The 18,792-nt window shown below is 41.3% G+C and overlaps 2 protein-coding genes across 4 annotated transcripts in view; one reads left to right on the top strand and one right to left on the bottom strand.

Annotated features, from left to right (window-relative positions):
- Positions 1-18,792, bottom strand: part of frem1a (Fras1 related extracellular matrix 1a) — a 35,903-nt gene that overhangs the window by 15,087 nt on the left and 2,024 nt on the right. For 2 of the 3 annotated variants that reach the window (XR_011239852.1, XM_020100190.2), the window contains exons 3-15: positions 13,968-14,070; positions 8,712-9,123; positions 6,311-6,405; positions 5,803-6,113; positions 5,103-5,299; positions 4,452-4,775; positions 4,249-4,357; positions 3,566-3,697; positions 2,074-2,418; positions 1,849-1,991; positions 487-683; positions 316-406; positions 58-225 (exon numbers count right to left, since the gene is read on the bottom strand). Coding sequence is in view for 2 of the 3 variants with exons in the window: in XM_020100190.2 (XP_019955749.2) it covers positions 58-225; positions 316-406; positions 487-683; positions 1,849-1,991; positions 2,074-2,418; positions 3,566-3,697; positions 4,249-4,357; positions 4,452-4,775; positions 5,103-5,299; positions 5,803-6,113; positions 6,311-6,405; positions 8,712-8,954 (2,355 nt within the window). In the remaining variant the exon portion in view is untranslated. Of the gene's footprint in view, positions 1-57; positions 226-315; positions 407-486; positions 684-1,848; positions 1,992-2,073; positions 2,419-3,565; positions 3,698-4,248; positions 4,358-4,451; positions 4,779-5,102; positions 5,300-5,802; positions 6,114-6,310; positions 6,406-8,711; positions 9,124-13,967; positions 14,071-18,792 lie in introns of those variants that run through there. The other variant, XM_069518562.1, reaches the window with a different exon arrangement.
- On the top strand, positions 14,181-17,670 carry LOC109637611 (uncharacterized). Its single transcript, XM_020100073.2, has 2 exons — positions 14,181-16,632; positions 17,096-17,670. The coding sequence occupies exons 1-2, from the start codon at positions 16,347-16,349 to the stop codon at positions 17,509-17,511; spliced, it is 702 nt and encodes a 233-aa protein (XP_019955632.2). The 5' UTR covers positions 14,181-16,346; the 3' UTR covers positions 17,512-17,670.

The raw sequence follows: 18,792 nt of genomic DNA, 5'->3' as shown, positions 1-18,792 counted from the left end.
CATCCACATGCCAACATGCAATGAGTGAGACAAGTATGATACAGCTATCTCCTCCACCTGTGGTGGCTGGTTGTCTTCTGGTGTCACAGTGATGTTGAAGCAGATACCAGTGACTGTTTTACCCAGACGGTTGGTGACAGAGAGAACAAACTGGATGTGCTGGGGGTAAGGGCCGATGTCCATGATTGGAGGCATGTAGGCTACTTTCATGAAGTTCACTGCATGCTGGGAACAAGATAAAAACATAAATCCCTGAGTTTTTGATAAATCTGTCAACAAGTGTACATTTAATGTATTGAAAACTCAAAGCGTTACCTGTGTGAAGAGCCTCAGAACAGGTGCAGTGGAGTCTTTGGTGAATTTGGGTATACTGTCCACCAGGAACAATCTCCCTGCATCAGGAGTGCTGATCAAACCAGGAGCACATTGTTCAGACAGAATACTCCTCTGCAGTCTGGTGTATAGATTGTTTCAGAGCATACGAACCTGTGAGGACCAGTGTGGAAAGGTGGAGTAGTGACTGTGTATGTCAGCTCACTTTCGGGGGACTCCTGGTCTACAAAGTGAAGCTGTTGTCGTGTTATATGGACCACTTCTGTTTCTTTGATCACGAGACACCGGCTGGAACCAGGAACCTCTTTAGGTGGTTGGTCTGGAACAGCTTCTATGTGCACCAGCACCATCTGAAGACACCACAGTACAACTCAACTGTGACAGAATTCCACTGTAGTAGACAATGAGTAGGAAAGGAGTGCGGCTCAAGAGCTGACATGTCACTTGATGAGTATCTCAGCAACATTATTGGTCCCAAGAAGATGATTCACTAACAGTTTTGGTTTTGGATACTACAAATTTGGTTCCCAGAGGATGCATTTGTTAATCCCTGACTTTCCAACTGTACAGAGCTGCTAGCAAGGCTGTACACTCTTATAATGAAATTGTACATATGTGTGAAAAGGTTTCATTGTAGCTTCGGACTCATGCAGCCACCTTGGTTAACGTGGGCTTTATAAAACACTAAAAAAAACAGAAATGCCCCATAGAGATGGCAGGAACTGCATTTGCTAAGTTTCAGGTGCTTGTGTGTTTTTAATGCTGGTGGAGATTGTTGATATCGAAAAAAGAACATTACACAAGATGAAGAAAGACTCAAGAGTTGTGCATCCATCCATCAATTGTTGAACTGTAACTTAAACCCAAAGCTGTAGGTATTGTACAGTATCTAGAGTGGGACTGCACATTCAGCACATTCATCCCATTGGATCTAATTTAACAGAATCCATTTTCAAGAAACTGTCACCAAATAAAATAACCCAAATTAAGCTGCACTATTGATTCAAAGTTATAATAAACAGATATTCTAATTCTTACACTGTGATTATTTGAAATTTATTGTAAAAATAGCTATAATTCGCAGGTGATGATTTCTTTAATGTAAAAGCATGTCGATGTAGAATGTAGATATTCATATGGTCAGTCTTTGCCATGAAGGGTGAGTCTTGTCAACACAAATTTGATCTCAATCGATTCTACACTGAATTTTCTTCAGCCTGCACTGAAGGCAAGTTATCTAATCCTGCTTTGATGCTACAGAGGTTTTGTTCATTCTAATGCAACACAATTAAAGAAGGATTCCTCATGTTCATTGGTCATTCTGCTTATTCTTTAAGGGGTGGGATGGGATGGAGGGCTTACGTAGAGGCAAACAACCATTCATTCACGCTCACGTGCCAATTCTTCACCGGCAGGATCGAACCCAGAACCTTTTGTTGCTAATCAACGTACCACCATGCTGCCATCATTCCTCATGTTGTTACCAAACAATACAAGTGTTATACTGTTACCCACCTGCGGCTCTGACAGGTTTGGGGGGTCATGGAAATCAGACAGCACCACCTCAAAAGAATCATCAAACACCTCGTTTCCAAAGTTTCGATAGTAAACCAAGGACTGTGACAGGTCCCTCTGCAGAAAGTGGCTGACAGGGTAACCTGAATTAAAAGCAACACAAACATAACATGATATTGTTAAAGAGACAACAACACAACAAAAAATAAAACACATTCTCCTGACCTGTGAGCCCCGGCCCTGGGATTTTCATGACCTCTCCTGCCTGCGGCGGGCGGGTGATGTTAAATAGGATGTAGTCGTCACTGGAGTCCATGTCTGAAGCCTGCAGGGTGGAGCCCATGAGCAGAGCTGTTTGGCCCTCAGACACCTCCAGCAGCATGTTGGTGATGAGGAAAGGAGGGCTGTCATCCTTCGGCAGGATGTTGATGGGGAATTTGTGCCGAGTCTGATGACGGCCGTCAGTGATGCGGAAGATAATGAAGTCTTTGGTTGAGTCACTGTCGTCATGGTGATAGTGAACCACGCCCGCTCTGATATCGTTCACAGTGAACATGAAGCCTTTTCCACCTGGAGTTCATATCAGACAATCATGAAAGCAGAATTTCCCAAAAATTCTTACTGGACATACATACTGTATATCTGAGAACATTCAAGGGATAGTTCACCGAAAAATGAAAATTCACTCATTATCCACTCACCACTATGCCGATGGAGGGGCAGGGGAAGTGTTTGAGTCCACAAAACATTTCTGGAGTCTCAGGGTTTAAACAGCGTTGCAGCCTCCACACAGCTCGCGTGGTGTCACCCAAGCGTCTGCAAGCCCCGACATTCATATTCGAAAAGGCAGATAGCCTCCTCAGCAAGTTCACGTATGCATGAGCACACCAGAAACACATATGTGGCCATGTCTGCCAGTTTAGCCACTTCCAGTGGACTTTTAGGCTTGAAAAATGGTGTAAAGTACCTTGTTTTGAGTCAAGTATGAATGTCGGGGCATGCAGACGCTTGCATGACACCACACGAGCAGTATGGAGTTATTTTTTCTGTTGTAGTCTGAACACCAACGGCTTCAATTGTATTGGATTTTGCTGCAACACTGTTTACCCCTGAGACTCCAAAAGCGTTTTGTGAACATAAAGACTTTCACCCACCCCTCCATCGGCATAGTGGGAAGTAGATGAGTGAATTTAAATTTTTCAGTGAACTATCCCTTTAATCTTTACAAAAACTAGTGTGAAAAAAAAGAGTCACAGCAGCTCTTAAAGTGAGCTGCCATGCCAGCAAGCAGCAGATGACCCCCTTACTCCCGGGCCACACTGGTCGCGTTGCACCACGGTTCTGCAGCGTGTCGCAGTTGTCTGTTGTTCACACTGGCAGTGTGTCTGCTGCGGAGCTGCTGGTTAAAACTGTATTTCGCCAAATAAAGTCAGGTTATGTACAAAACTCAACTAAATCCCAGGAAACTACAGTAAGAAGCTGTGCATCTTCCAATATTGCAATTACAATCAAAGCCTTGTTTAAAACAAATGAATGGAAAGGATAAATGTTTGCAACTCTTCTTGTATGATTTTAAAATAAAAGCACTCCAGCATTTCTGTTCAGTGAATCCATTCATTTGTTTACAAAAGATTGTTAGTGTGAAATATTTGCAGGCGCTGATCGATAAGTATTAATAAGGTAATAAAAGGCAAAGTGGAGAGGTGGGATGTTGCACCTCTAACAGTGAGCCTTCCGTGCTGCAGACCGTCCACGGTGATGATACGAACAGCTTTCAGGTTGTCGTTGTCCACAATCTGGACCTGCTCCCACGTTATTGGACGAGACTGACCCTCTAATAGGCTTAGACCTATGCAAAAAATATTCATAGACAACAACATTTAGTGGAATATGGGATACAACATGTGTCAAACCTAATTCTGAAGGACACCTAAAACAGAGAGAGAGAATAGTTTGTGTTCAGAGAACTTACTCTCTGCTGCCCAGGATAGAATTGACTTAGCTTTTGTTTAGATGGATATAAATTCTGTGTAACTACATTTTTAGACTTTTGCTACTTCAGTCTATAGATTCTTATGTAGAAGCCTTGTCTGGTGCAGTCATAAAGCTGTATTGGAGTTTTTTAAATTTTTTAATTTGACCAACAAGAGCGAAAATAAAACAATTGCCCTATAAATGTGTTATTGCTCAATCAGCCAAACAAGACACATACTGAAAATTAGCATCAATAAGCATTTTGGGCTGTTCCCAAAGGGGGCCCCCCTCTTCACTTTCCTTTTAGCTCTCCTCTGGCTCTGGTTTATCACTATTCGTTTTGCATTACACAGTCATCTCATTAACTGATAGTGCAAATGCAATCTGAATTTAAAATTTCAAAACAATGTGACAATGTCAACGTACCCATGTTCCAGGAAACTCTGGGTGCGTTTGTGTCTGCATTCCTTACAGACACGTGAACAGTCACTGATGGGCTCTTCTCAAAGAAAAAATCGTGCACCTCAAATTCCACCTGTAGGGACAGTGATGAGTAACTTTTCAGGCTATTGGCTACACCTAAATGATTGTTTATAAACTGCACATAGTATTCGGAAGGGCAATGCTACCTCGTAATTCCTGCGTTGAGTATGAGAAGAGTTCGGAGGTTGATACCCAATGAGCATGTCATTGAGATCCAGCCACGTGAAGGACGAGATTGGGCGGGTGTGATCGGACAGATGAGTGATGAAGCCGTCCACAGGGGGTTTGGTGATGTTGAAAACCAAGAGCTGTTTGACAGTTTCCTCATCTTCAGCATCTAGTGTAGCAGTGGAGAGCGGCGTGAGGATGAACTGGTCCACTTCCAGGATGAACATGGACATGAAGGATGGCTTCGGAGGCTGATTGGGCATTGCACCAACTATCCGCACTGGAATCCAGATCTGTTCAGACTACTCCACCGTGTAAAGAGTGTAAAGAAAAACATTATACTTCCAAATATATTCTGTTTTTATCTCACATTTACCATATGAGATTTATGTAATGCCAAAAAAATAACCTAAAACAATAACCAAAGAAAATCTGTTCATGAGGCATTCAAATACACTTACTGACATGTGAAATGTTATACTCTGTGCAGTCATTCGATATATTTTTCATCCCAAAGCTACTTGTGCTCATTAAAAGTACATTCAAATGATCCTTGTTTGTTTTCCAGCTTGAAACTTTACATATTTCAAATCGCCGAGCTGGCACAGGCAGTAGAGGAGCCAAATTACCTTGTATATGCCGCCACTCCTGGAGTCCTTGAGGTCCAGTCTAATTGTGATATAATCTATATCTGGAGAAGGAGGGTCTATGTGCTGATACTTAAGTCCCATTAACAGGAAGTCATCACAGGGAATCTTGATCATCTTAACCAGCTTCAGACCCTTTAGGCATTCCTCAGATTTACATGTCGCTCTGGCTTTATTATCTGAATAATGATAAAACCATACAGAGATAACGTCAGACTTCAATCTATTAAAGCTTTAAATATGTATGCTGTATTTATATAAAGTCGTTCTAGTGTTGATGAGCACTCCAAGTGCTTTAGAGTACAGTTGTGTCAATTACACATGCTGACAGCCATCAGGGGTAATTTGGGGTTCAGTATATTCCCGAGGACAGTTTAGCATGCAGATTTGAGGTGCTAGGGATCGAACCATGGAACTTCTGTTTAGTGGACGACCCGCTCTATCTCCTGAGCCATAGCCACTCTTTATAGAAACTATAGAAAAATGTTTTATCATTTAAAATATACTCAAACAAAGACAAAAACAAATTCTAGACCAACTGAATGAAGATGTTTATATTAAAAGAAGTAGCTTGTGGTGGCAGTATAATATAAAAATGTTTAGTATTGGTGGAATGTTTTCCCTTTCACTCATGCATAAACTAGGAATTAGGGATTTCCCATCATGCATTTTCATAGATTACCTAGTTGCTGACGTAAATGGATGAAGCTCTCTGGCTCGTCTCCTCTCTTGGTGGCTTTCTCTGGCTCCCCAGTGACCAGCTGGCCATGGGCTGGCAGGTGGGTGTCATGGCTGCTCAGATGGATGCTACACTCCAGGCTAGACCTCCGCTCGTAGTGGAAAGACAGCGCATTGCCATCGAGTGCATCAGAGAGGCTGTAGAATTCAGGCACCTCCAAGGATTTAGGCCCAAGCCTTATAATGCTGCATTCAGGGTCTACAATGTCCACATGAAGGGTAAACACCTCCATGTGTGTCTCTGTCTCTGTGAACCTGGTCATAAAGAGACAAGGTGAACAAGAAGAAGAAGAACGAAAGAGAATATTTACCAGCCGTGACATCACATGGCTTTTTACCTGGGTGTGTGTGTGTGTGTGTTTACAGGTGTGTAGTTGAGACAATGACCACCGGAGTAATGAATACCCATTGGTTGGCTGGTGTCTCTAGTTGAATAACATCAGGTTTCGTACCTGTACAGTCGAAGCTTGACAGTGTCCTCTTTTAACAATGGACATCCGTTGTGGACATACTTCACCTCATCAGCCAGATAATGGCAATCAAAAACCTGAAGAAAGGAAAGGAGAAATATGAATGATCCAATATAAAAGGGATATAGTAAAAAAGCATTATCGAACTAAAGTTTGCTAAGATCAGCTAACTTGATTCATTATAAGCTAGTGGTCATATGAATAAAAATAGAAAATAAAGAATCTGGATCTTAACACCTGCATGATATGTTCATCCACATTAAAACGTACTTACCGACCTCTGTAACATATGTCTCACTATGAAGAAACCGCATGGTAACAGACTTAAAGGAGAAGTTCGTTTTTTCTTTAACCTGGTCCTTATTTCCAGCATATGGTATGTAGATCTACTCACCCATAAAGGTTTGAAGTAACTTGGAGTCCTTTAGACGCTTTTCAATCCACACGCGATCTGCGTATATCCATACAACGCAAGTGACTGGGGCATCCACATTACAGCCTCTAAATAACACATTATCTGCCGCGAAACTCTTTATTTACTATGAATCGCCAGCACTAGTCCCCTGTGAGTCCAAGTTGCTTTGTTTACATCCCGGACTTTCACTGGGGTGACGTCACCGAGGCGCGCAGCCGCAGGACAGCTGACGATCAGCTATGTTTGTTTACACAGAGTTTGCTGCTGCTAGTTTTGCGCAACATGGCAGAATACTTATCAGGTGCTTTTACAGTACAGTATTCTTTTAAAGCAGCTGTGTCCTGGTGCTCGGGATGTAAACAAAGCAACTTGGACTCACAGGGGACTAGTGCTGGATGTTCATAGTAAATAAAGAGTTTCGCGGCAGATAATGCGTTATTTAGAGGCTGTATTGTGGATGCCCCAGTCACTTGCGTTGTATGGATATACGCCGATCGCGTGTGGATCGAAAAGCGTCCAAAGGACTCCAAGTTACTCCAAACCTTTATGGGTGAGTAGATCTACATACCATATGCTGGAAATATGGACCAGGTTGAAAAAAACTAACTTCTCCTTTAAGACCAGATTTAGAAGAAAACGTAAAAGCTATGGATAAACTATTAGTTATATACACATAAATAAATGCAATTAATTGCTAGTGTAACCTGGTTTTTTAGTCAGTACATAAACAGTGTATACAAATATCTTTATCATCAACAACTCATATGTAACCAAGCTTGGTAACTAAACCTAAGTTAATTTATGTTCCGAAGTGAATGCTTAAAACCAAAACTTTTGTATTAAAAAAATTCTAAACTCATCAGATGATTGTATCTGTCAGCATTGGTCATTAGAGAGGAGACGGCCCGTCTGTCTTGAAAGGTCCCTTCACATGCTCTTCCCCCAAAATATATCTCTTCCTCACAGAACACCAGGATGCTCAAAACATGAAAATACAGTAATATGATGTTGTTTAATATAGAAAAGGTCAATGCTAATTTTAAGCAAATAGGGATCATGCTAACTTTTTTAATACTTGCTCTAACCTTGATCCAAGTAGTCCCATCCTAATAATACACAGGACAAAACATCGGCAAAAATTATATTTGCATCATCACAAATTCTGACTAAGCCAACTAGCTGTATGCAAATACCCAAATATATTTTCATGTTTATAAATACAGCTTTCAATGATACATAGTGAAAAACAAATGTTGTACACATAAAGGTATCACGCTTAACTAATTTGAATCCTCCACAGTTTCTGGTGCTTTTGTTTTTAGCTTCCTTACAGAATTGAAATTTACTCAAGGCACGCGTAGATCAGTTACCAGCAAGATTTCTACTCTGGAAGTAATTCTGTTGCTTGTATATTTAATTCATCTATTCAGTTAAAGTAAAGATAATCTACAAATGACAAGATGGCTAAGGATACATACAAATTAAACAAATTTGAGTTGAGAAAGGAAAAACAAGCTATTCAAAGGAATTGTACAGGAACAGATATAGTGTATTCATGAATGATGTAAATTGGATCCCTTAAGAGTGAAGAATCATGGTATATGGGGTGCCAAAGGGGAGCATGCAATAGTATTTTTTCTATAACATATAAATAACTTAACTTAAATAACTTAACTATAAATAAGCAGCATCCTTGTGCAATGTTTTTAATATGCTGACAAATCGGTTGTAATGGCGAGTAATGAAAATAAAACAATGGTTGACCCATGAGAATGTTGATGGACTGAGACCTTGTCATCATTACAACACTAATAATATATGACATGGTTAGCTACATGTTAGCTGTCAAACTGTGCTGTGGAAGTGTAATGCATGCATGGCTGCAAACTACACAAGCTTGTTTTACAACACGAGGTAAATTGCCTGGAACATACAGGGGGTTTTAACTGGAAGAGGATTTTCCATTACCTGAGGCATGAGCTCTCCCACTCGCTGAGTTATGGGCTCATTTAACACCACCTCCACCTTGCACGCATCCTTCTGACGAGGAATATGGAACTGCAGGTCGCCCTCATCAAGGTAGGCCGACTGACCCCGTTTCACCTTAAGCCCCTTGTTGACTTTCACGAGGGAGCCGTGCAAAGAGCAGGTCAATCCCAGCAGAAGCACTGCAAGCAGCGTCCAGGCCTGTATTTCACCCTGTGAAGCCATCACTGTCAGTCACTGCAGGATCCTCAAAGACCGGCTGCAGACAAAAGCAGGATCGCTTGCAGAAACTGTTTGATGGACGACTTAAGTGAGTTATTCCTCTTGAGAAGAAGCTGCATTTTCCTCTGGTTGAATGATGATTCTGCTTTTTTCACCTTTCCACATACAGGAGCTGTAAGGGAATGAAAAGGTTTCAGTCAATTGCATGTTATTTATATAGTACATTTTACTACTGTCGCTCACTGGTTTGTGTGACTCAATAAAAAGTATAAAGAGGAACTGAACCAAGTAAACAAATATAGCTGCATATATTAATTGTATTGGCCACATTAAAGGTTCAGAGTGTAGAACTTAGTGACATCTAGTGGTGAAGTTGCATGTTGCAGCTGAATACCCCTCAGCTCATGAAAGAGAACCTGTGGTAGACCCCAGTTTTAAATTTAAATTTAAAGACACCATTCTATTTAGATGATTACAAGCTGGTGTAAAAACATCACTAGAATTATCTTATACTCAATCTAATTCAATTTGCCAATAGATTCCTTTCACCTAAATCTTACACACTGGACCTTTAACTTTAGACAGAGCCAGACAGGCTGTTTCCCCCTGCTGTCTTCATGCTACATTAGGCTAACCATGTCCCAACTTTACTTGAAACACACAGGCCTCAGATTTATATCGGAACGAAATGAGTCCCAAAACAACGTCCATAAATAAATTATCTATCATATTACCAAATAATAATAATAATTAAAACAGCACCACAGGAAATGATATGATTTAACAAGACTATTAAGAAAATAAGTTCAGGAATAGAGCACTGCTGGTTTATGATAACTATGGGTTTTGTAATTACATGACTATTTTTGTTTTAACCAGCTCCAGGCATGTTCCAGATCTCTCATAAACTTTCTGACTTGTTCAACAGCTTGTCAGGAAAAATGTGCCTTATGAACAAATCCCTGTCTTTCCTTTGAGTAACGACAATCATTTTTTTTCTAGTGACCCTTAGAACGTAAGGTCACCCCCAACATGGATTCTGCAGCCACAGACGACAGGTCTTATAGTGGTTATTAAGAGCAGTGGGGGACAAACCTCCTATAAAAAGATCTTTTAAACATTCTTTAAAATAACCTAGGGGCACCTTACATTTCTGAACAACAACAATAACAATGCCCCAATCTTCTTTACTTCCCTACCAAGTTGTTTGCAATTCAGTTTTCTGCTTCCCACTTGGCTCAAAGAACTAATTACTCCTCGTTCTGCAGGGATCAATAAAATGTCATCCTCTCTCCCCTGAGATCCCACCGAGGATGTGTAGTGGTTCTGTTTTGTATTTTTAAAACAGGCCTCAGATGTCATCCTGCCACATTCCTTCAACACTTGTCTAGGACACCTACCCTCAGACCTCACACTGAAAGCACCTTGAACAGAAAAGCACCTTATAATCAGCCGCTGCATGGGGGGGGCATGTTGCAGCTTGCCTCCATGAACAATGCTTGTGTTGAAAGATCATGTTCAAGGACCTGGGTGTAAAAACAGGATTCCAAATAGTCACAGTCCCCCTCCAGCTACACCTGCAGACTCCATCAGGAGTGCTGGCAATGTGCTGCTCCAGTGTGTCTGAACAAAAATCTAAATTAGGTCATTTTCACGTTTTAAGATCACTTGTAGTATTTGCACTGTATAATCTGTGGTGGTCGAGCTGGAGAGAAGACTGCTGAAGGTCATAGTCCATGAAAAACTGAAATTGTGGGCGACAGATTAAAAATGAATTGGGTTGTTGAGGCTGTCAGGTTAGTTGCATATTCCCAGATAACTGTGATTGTGTGTACACCTGCCTTGTTCAGTCTGGACCTGCCGACTTTTTACTTTGGTCCTGAACTAAAAATGTGCAGGTGTGAATGGTTCCTTGGACTATGGTTCAGAACTGAGAATTAGGAACGATCAAAAGAATTGGATCAAACTGATCCATGGTTAGGTTCATTTGCTTCGTGACAAAATATCTCAGTCACAGAGGCGGGATCGTCTCCCACGAAAACAATAGAATCAGAATAATCACAAGGGATGTAACAATGAAACAGAGTTGCACGTAGGGAGAGGAAGAGACTAAATATTTGACAAACAATCCAAAACCATTACATTTGTAAAGGGGCAAGAAAATAAATCTGTCAATTTCTGCTGAATTAACAATAAAGACACACCGACCGTCAGTTCCAGGTACAAAGAGCCTTAAGTTCTTTAGTGTACTTGCAATATTGTGAAAATAAAACTCACTGGTCTGGACTTTCGGCTCGAAAAAAACTCAATTTTCTCCATTTTGTTCTCAGCCAATATACATTATATTTAGCTTGTGGTGCTGAGCAGGCAGAGTATTGTGGGTCGATCAGATTCAACTGAAAACATCTGTCAATAGCTGAGGGAAGTGAGTTTGAAGAGAACTGTGAGACTGAAGAGTAGGAAAAAAATGTGGGACTCACAAACAAGAACAATGAGCTAAAAGACACCACAAGCCAGGAAGCTATAGATAATTCTCTGTGGGTGTTTTTAACATGAATCGCGTCTTTCACATTTTCATGTTTGTTATCTAAATTAGAGATAAGTGCAGCTTTAAAAAAAACTGTGATCGGAAATATGTGAACTACACAGGTTGTAGTCAGTCTATGAGATCAAGGAAAATATTCTTTAAAATACTCTCTTATTCTTCAGGAGGGCACACGTGCTATTTACCACTCAGCTTTGTGAGAATCGAGATGTAGAGCAAAGTCCAACCGCATGCCAGAGCTGAGAGTAGATCACATTTTAGCAGATAGCGTCCCATCCAGCATTGTGTCACACTGCGTGACACTGATATTTACTGTCAGCGAAAACAGCACAAAGGCCTCGGTAATCAGTGCTATTAAAGATTTGCATCGCCCTCTGACTGATGTGAGACCCAGTGGGGAGGCTGCACATGGGAGGTGGGAGTGCTGGGAAAGGTCCTAATGTTAAGCTCTGAGGGTCCCGTCCCTGTTTGCAGTTGATCCTTTTCCTGTTTTGGCTGAGCTTCATGTTACAGTCGCTCCACAATATTATGCCGACAAGACACATGCAGGGACGTAATGTGTGCTGTGGGTTAGATTCTGGTTAGAGAAGAAAACACCACCAACCACAATTATTTTGAATGAAGCCCACATGTCTGGACAAAAGTGTTTTCTCTACTGACATGTCATTGAGGACGGGGCTCGGCATCTGCTGAGTGTCAAAGCCAGCAGGTCTAATGACAGACTAGATTTACATTCCCATAAGCTTGTGGTACATGGACTCCCTAATCCAAACCTAAACAAACATCAGTGTTGGATGGAATGGAACCACTCTCTCCAGCTCATTCATACCCTCGAACCCCAGCCATGACCCCTTAAAGGGGCATGCCACAGATTTTAAAACAGCTTATTACACAGGGTGTAAATACATTTATATAGCCTTTGATTCCAAAACAGTTTGATTTCAGTCATGCGACAGGACTTTTCTGGTTACAGCCGGACTACCTGGGGCTAGCTTGGGCAACTATATTCCCTCACATTGAACACCAAAAGGAATATTGCAAATATTAAATAAAATTAACCATGTGGAAACGAGTCATGAAAGACCTAAAGGTTTATAAAAGTACAGAACCAAGTCACTACGGAACCTACATAACCCGATAAAGTGTTGTGAAGTGAGTCCGATTTTAGACCGACCATCAACTGTGAGAGAGGATCACTCTCCAAGATCCATGGATGAAACATAAGGGGGGAAATGTGCAATATTAGGGAATGGAATTCAATGTCAGAATTCATTTGGATATCGTACAGTTTGGATGCGAGTAAAAACAGAACTTGTGCTTCCTGTCTGCGTACTGGTTTAGCCCACTATCCCCGATAAAAAGATGATGAGCATATACCAATAATAAAAGCTCATTGAGGTCACACAGCGTCTCGTAATTCCACGCTCACAATAAATCATCCTTCCATAACCCAGCTGATTTACGCGCTGCCTCGACCAAACCACCAACTAGCCACAAAACACACAGCTGTGAGGGGATGCGATGTGTCATGTAACAAGCGGCGTGGCTCCACAGCTGGGAATGCCTCGCACATTCATTCACAGCAGCAGCTTCTTCTTCTAATCTTAATAATGACAGGGTCCTGAGCAGCCAGCAATTTTCAAGGAAAAACAAGCCATCGGGGAATAAGGAGGCATTCTGCTGAAAACATTTTGGCCGCTGTCCAGTGGCCCAGTCCAGAGAGTGTGCAACAGAGTGTACAGAGCCTGTAAGTGTAAATCCAACCGCCTTTAGCTCTCATTCATCCCTACATCCATCACACTACTCAAGAAGGAGACGTGTTGATGCATCTCAAAAACCTCTGGACTTTATCTGGCACATTTTACAATCTAATGCCAGTTTTTGTTTTTCATCTTGTTCTATTCTTTTAGTGTTTTATCATTTTAAGTGTTTTCAGGGCAGGTGCAATATTTAACTCACTTTTATTCTGCATTAATATTAATTAATTAATATGCTGGGTCTTACGTGTTGTTGTTTGTTGTATGATGTACTGTTCTGCAGCTGCTGAAGCACTTTGGCCCAAGACAAATTTCTCCATGGGACAAAAAAGTATGTTTGATTTGAGAGTCTTAAAAAGGTAAAAAAAAAAATTCTCCCTAACTGTTGGAGGTGAGAGCTGAGTGTGTGATAAATGGGTGAGAGTGCAGTGTTCCAGACAGCACCGCATGTTTTGTAAATTCCTTTAGTCGTAAATAAACCATCACTGATGATGCCAGGTAAACTGGATGCCAGATTTTTAATTCACTGTAAATCTGGCTTTGTTTGCAAAATGTGACACATGCAGGCGACTTAGCTCACACAGCCATCAGTTTAAGGGAATCCTGATTTAAAGACAAATATTTAGAAGAAAGAAAAATGCAGTCATACATTATGCTCCTGCAGAACAAAGCTCCCCAGCAGAGATCCCCACATACATTTAAACATGCCCTTACCTGATCTGCAGACATCTGGCACTTCTTCTCTCCTCGCTCTGCTTTCGACAGCAAGACGCTCACTGACAGACTGCAGAACACTCCTCAGTGACAAACTCCACCTCTAAAGAGAGTGAGATGAGTAGAAGGGCGAAAGAGAGGGAGGGCTGAGGCTGAGGGGAAGGAAGAACTGACTGACTGGCGACGCCTTCCTCCTCTTGTAGCTGCGGTGGGATCAGTAATCGGAGCGGAAAAACCCAAAGACAAACAACCAGGCTCTGAGATCAAAGTCTTGTCCAAAGTGCCTCAGTGGTTTGTCATTATTGTACAAAAGTGGAAGAGATAAAAGGCTTAGCAGTGCAGTGATGTAAGGAAAAGACCGAGGCAGGGAAAATGGACATTTTGTTATTTTGCACCCTATGAAACTAATACAAAAAGCAGGACATCCAGTGTGAATAGGACTCGTGCATTTGTGAAAAACAGACTTGGACCAGAAGAACGAAAAGTTACAGTGCTTCATATAAAGGACATAGTGCTGTTTGCCTTTGTGTCGTATTTGTCCTATATCTTCAGGCCTTTGTTAAGCAGCAGTCCACTATAATGTAAACTGTCCATGTGATGGAGGTATAGTACTTTTAATGAGTGATGCACTACAGGGCTCCGCTTCACAACCTCTGATTTATGACCTTGCCAATTACAAAGTGGAGGTGTCATACACTGACTGTGCGGAATGGAATACAACTTACAGTGATGTGGACATACGGTGGAAATCATGTAAGTATCAACTTCTGCGCAGAAAAGAAGTGATCTCTAGTAATTTCTCAACATGCAGTACAACACTGGAGTCAGAGGGTTAATGGACAGTTTCAGTGACACCAGCATTTTGTTGGAAAACACTCTGACCCTTCTGCTTATTCATCAACTTATTTCATTGCTAAATTTATTACAGTTTGGAAAATAAGTAACTATTATTGAAATAGAAGAAGGGAACATTTTTAGAGATTGCGCTTGCATTCTCTTGTGATACCTCACAATGCATATTGCGTTATCTCGCAATACTTTTGCGTTACCTTGCAAGTGCAACTCAGGCTCTATTTTTCAGGTGAACTCAACCGAGGCCAAAAAGAAAACAAACCGGGCTTTACCCAAACCCGACAGCTATTCTCTTATTTGTGTCCGTGGTTTGATTTGAATGTTGCTTGTTTGCATTAGCCACCTAGTTTGTTTTTTGTACGACCAAACATTAAAAAAAAAACATGCATGAGTCTCCATGAAACTCTTCCAACTCGACGTAGTTAAAGTAGGTTGCATTGAGTTTGGGTTATTCTGTTCTGCACACACATAGTTATTGGTTGTTCTACCCGATGACATGTGCAGTTTGAAAAACACGCCCAGCCAACATGACCAACCTGACCTGAACTTGAACATCACTTCAAAATGTTTTTAAAACCCGGCCCGGCCTTTGGAGTCCCTATGGAGCCCGGCCAGGTATCCACACTCTAACATGTTGCCCATTGCCGCACATATTCTCACAAAATATTGCGAATGAATGCAAAAGTAATCCTAAGAAAACATATTCTCAACATTAAACCTAATGGAGCTCCATAGGAAACACATTTGAATGTATACCACATATACTTTCATGCAAGAGAACGATTTTTATGAGCAAATAGCTCTAGATGTCATTTGGGTCGTAACGTTAGGCCGAGAAAATAACACATTGAGATTTCAAGAATAAAGTTGGAATATTACATGAATAAAGTTGCACTTTTAAGAGAAGAAAGTTGAGAATAACTTTGACGGAGTTCCATTCCTTCTGGATCCAAAATCTAGACCAAACTTATTGCGAAATAAAAAAAGAAATCAGACATGTTCAGGAGACTGATATTTCTGTGTGTGTGTAATTTGGTGTAGGTCCAAATAAAAAAATACAGATCTAGTGAATTTCAATGTGGTTTCATAAGGAGACTGTTGGGCCTTGTTGGAGGTATGAGTGCTATTGAGTGACAGTCTAGTTTGCTTATTATGGTAACTTTTCTTTTTCATAACTTTACCAACATTGCCACTAATTCTTTATACCCAAGATTCCACTCCAATACATGTGTTGTTTCATGTCTTGTGTCAAACGTTGTACTAAAGTCAGAGTGTCTGTTCAGAGCTGTGCAGGACTGTGGCTCATTAGAGTCCATGGCCGAGTGTTTGTGAAAAGGAAGCAACATTCCTCAGCTTCAGAATGGGACTGCTTCACTAAGACCTGACAGCCCCTGTGGTTCCTGCATAGCTATTAGCGTACAGACTGTTGGACCACACGCTGGAAACCTCCGCAGCACTCTGACAGGAGAACAGGCACAGATACAGGATCATATCAGATTGGTTGGAAACACATAAAATACGTTCAGGATGGTTCGAGAGGTCGGTCTGGGATTTCGTCATGTGACACTGGTCTTCGTCCTGCTGTGCCCGGCCACAGGCTTGATGCTGGCGGGTTTCCGCAGAGACGCAGAGGATGACAGGGAGCTCAACAAAGCCATTTTGGAAATGCTACACATCAATAAAGTGTCTGCGAGCCATCAGGCCAAACCACATCCCTACATGAGGAGGGTCTATCAGCATCTGGACTCGCTGGAGGCTCAAGACTTCGGGAGATCAGATGGAATGCTGGTACAGAGCTTTCGGAGTGTTCTTGGTAAGGACTTAACATTTTAGTAAGTTGATCAAATTGACTCAAATTAAACAAACTAAATACATTTGACATATTACTACTATGAAACCTATCTAATGATGCATGTCCTGTTTGCAAGATCCAACCTGCACTTGCAAACATGGAAACAAACAGTGCACTCATTCTAGACACTCTGGTTATATGCACACTAGTTTATTTTACACGTTGATGGTGCTCTAGTTTGTCGTAAAGTGTAAAAGACGCGAATGTTACTTTATTACGTAAAACTGGAAAAACCTGTCAACACAGTAGTAACAGAGCAGAAGCCACAGAACATGTGCAACTGTTTTAAAGGCTAACCAATACTCCTCATGACAAGTAAACTGATATTCATTTCTACAACTGGTGGAATGAATCTGTGATTTTGTATCAGCTGTAACTTTATCTTTCCTCTTTTTTAAATTTTTTTTATTTCATTCTCACTCAGGTCCAGCTGAGGCTCCCCCAGGTTGGATCTGGTTCAACGTCAGCAGTCTGAGCCCCTCCATGCTGGGGGCAGAACTGGTTCTGTTCCGAAAAACCCTCCACCCCCGTCCCGTCAGCGTGACTGTCACCCTGCACGGTGTCACCGCTTCGCAGGGAGCCCTGCAGGAGAGTCCCGCTCTGGGGGAGAGGCTACTGACCCTGGATCAGCGACCCTCGTCCGGATTTGATGTGTTTGATGTGTCAGCTGTCCTGACAGTGAAGCCAGTGGAGGCAGTGGGTTTTCAGCTGCGTTACACAGACGAGAGTGGGAGTCTGGTCCTTCACGAAGCTCTGACACAGAGTCTGTACTGTCTGAATAGAGGGTCCCTGAGTGAACCCTTACTGGTGCTCTACCAAGCACACCCCCTTCCTGTTTAACTCTGTCACTGGGATCACTGTAGAGTGATATCATAAAATAATGTTTCTGCACAAAATAGCTCATAATATAATCATGATATGATTGAAGTCCTGTAGAATTTGTTTTTTTTAGACTTGACAGAATTAAATCCATAAATAAATACTTCTTGGAGTTTCTTATTTTTTGTATTGAACATCTGAATCTGTTCATCACACTCTTGAGGGTCTTTGGACCAAAATTCAGCTGGATCTGGTTTTGTGAAGTTTGGACAAGTTAAAGAACTTCCTGCATCAAGGTGGAAACGTCAAGCCGTAGAAATGAGATGCAAACTTCCCTCTTTGTTGAGTGAAACCCACAAAAGCAAATAACCAAAACGAGGCTAAACAAAGGCACTGTTTTCTAGTTTCATGCAAACTAAAATCAAAATGAATCAAGTTCCAGAATGATAACGGTTCATAGATCTGGAGTGGGAGATAATTAAAGGTTACATTTTTAAGCAGAGGATTCTTATTTTTACTGAAACATATTTTGTATTTGTGTTTCAGAGGTCAATTGGCCCGATATGGTTGTTATATCATATATGTCAACTTTTTAAAGACGATGAATCATAAATAACTGGACCTTTAATATTGGTGTACTTTCTACAACACAGTCTGTGCTTGAACTTATATTGGGACACAGTAAATCAACTTTGCTGCCAAAGCAGTCCTCGCACCAATAATTACAGTGGAATGGTTGAAAACAACATCGGTACACACATCCCCAATCCTGCTAAGTAAAACAATTAAGCTGAAGTGAAGCTGCTTCGCTTTCTATCTTCTTTTTCCCTTAGTCACCGTTGTTTCTGGTTTGCAGAAGCCCAGAAGAGAGAAGATGAGGATGAAGGTGTACTCATAGGATGGAGAGGTTCAAGCTTAAATGACTAGAGTACAGTTAACATGGTTTGGGATGAGATTACTGCATATTGAATCATAAAGTGTCCACATTGTGTACTGCAGCCATTCCCTGTGAGCCACATGCAATGGGATAAAACAAAGCACTCAAAGTCCTCAAATTGTCCGTAATAATCCATCCACATTTAAACATCACCATTTGCAAACAAGTTTTAAGCATTTAGTGCAAATAGTGTTGGAGGACAATATCAGGAAGAAGAAAAACACATTTGTGGCATAACCAAATATTTATTTACCCTCCCACAAGTCCATAAACTGACATTAAAGGGATAGTTCACCCAAAAATGAAAATGCACTCATTATCTTCTCACCACTATGCCAATGGAGAGGTGGGTGACGTGTTTAAGT

This window comes from Paralichthys olivaceus, chromosome 22 (genome assembly GCF_024713975.1).
Source record: "Paralichthys olivaceus isolate ysfri-2021 chromosome 22, ASM2471397v2, whole genome shotgun sequence".
Classification (NCBI taxonomy): Eukaryota; Metazoa; Chordata; class Actinopteri; order Pleuronectiformes; family Paralichthyidae; genus Paralichthys; species Paralichthys olivaceus.
Note: the sequence above shows the minus strand (reverse complement) of the source record. Positions and strands in the feature narration are given on the sequence as shown.

Excerpts from the sequence above, each read along its gene's own strand:
- LOC109637611 (XM_020100073.2), top strand. The coding sequence starts at position 16,347 with ATGGTTCGAGAGGTCGGTCTGGGATTTCGTCATGTGACACTGGTCTTC. Across the intron at positions 16,633-17,095 it reads GAGCTTTCGGAGTGTTCTTG|GTCCAGCTGAGGCTCCCCCA; the intron begins GTAAGGACTTAA and ends ATTCTCACTCAG.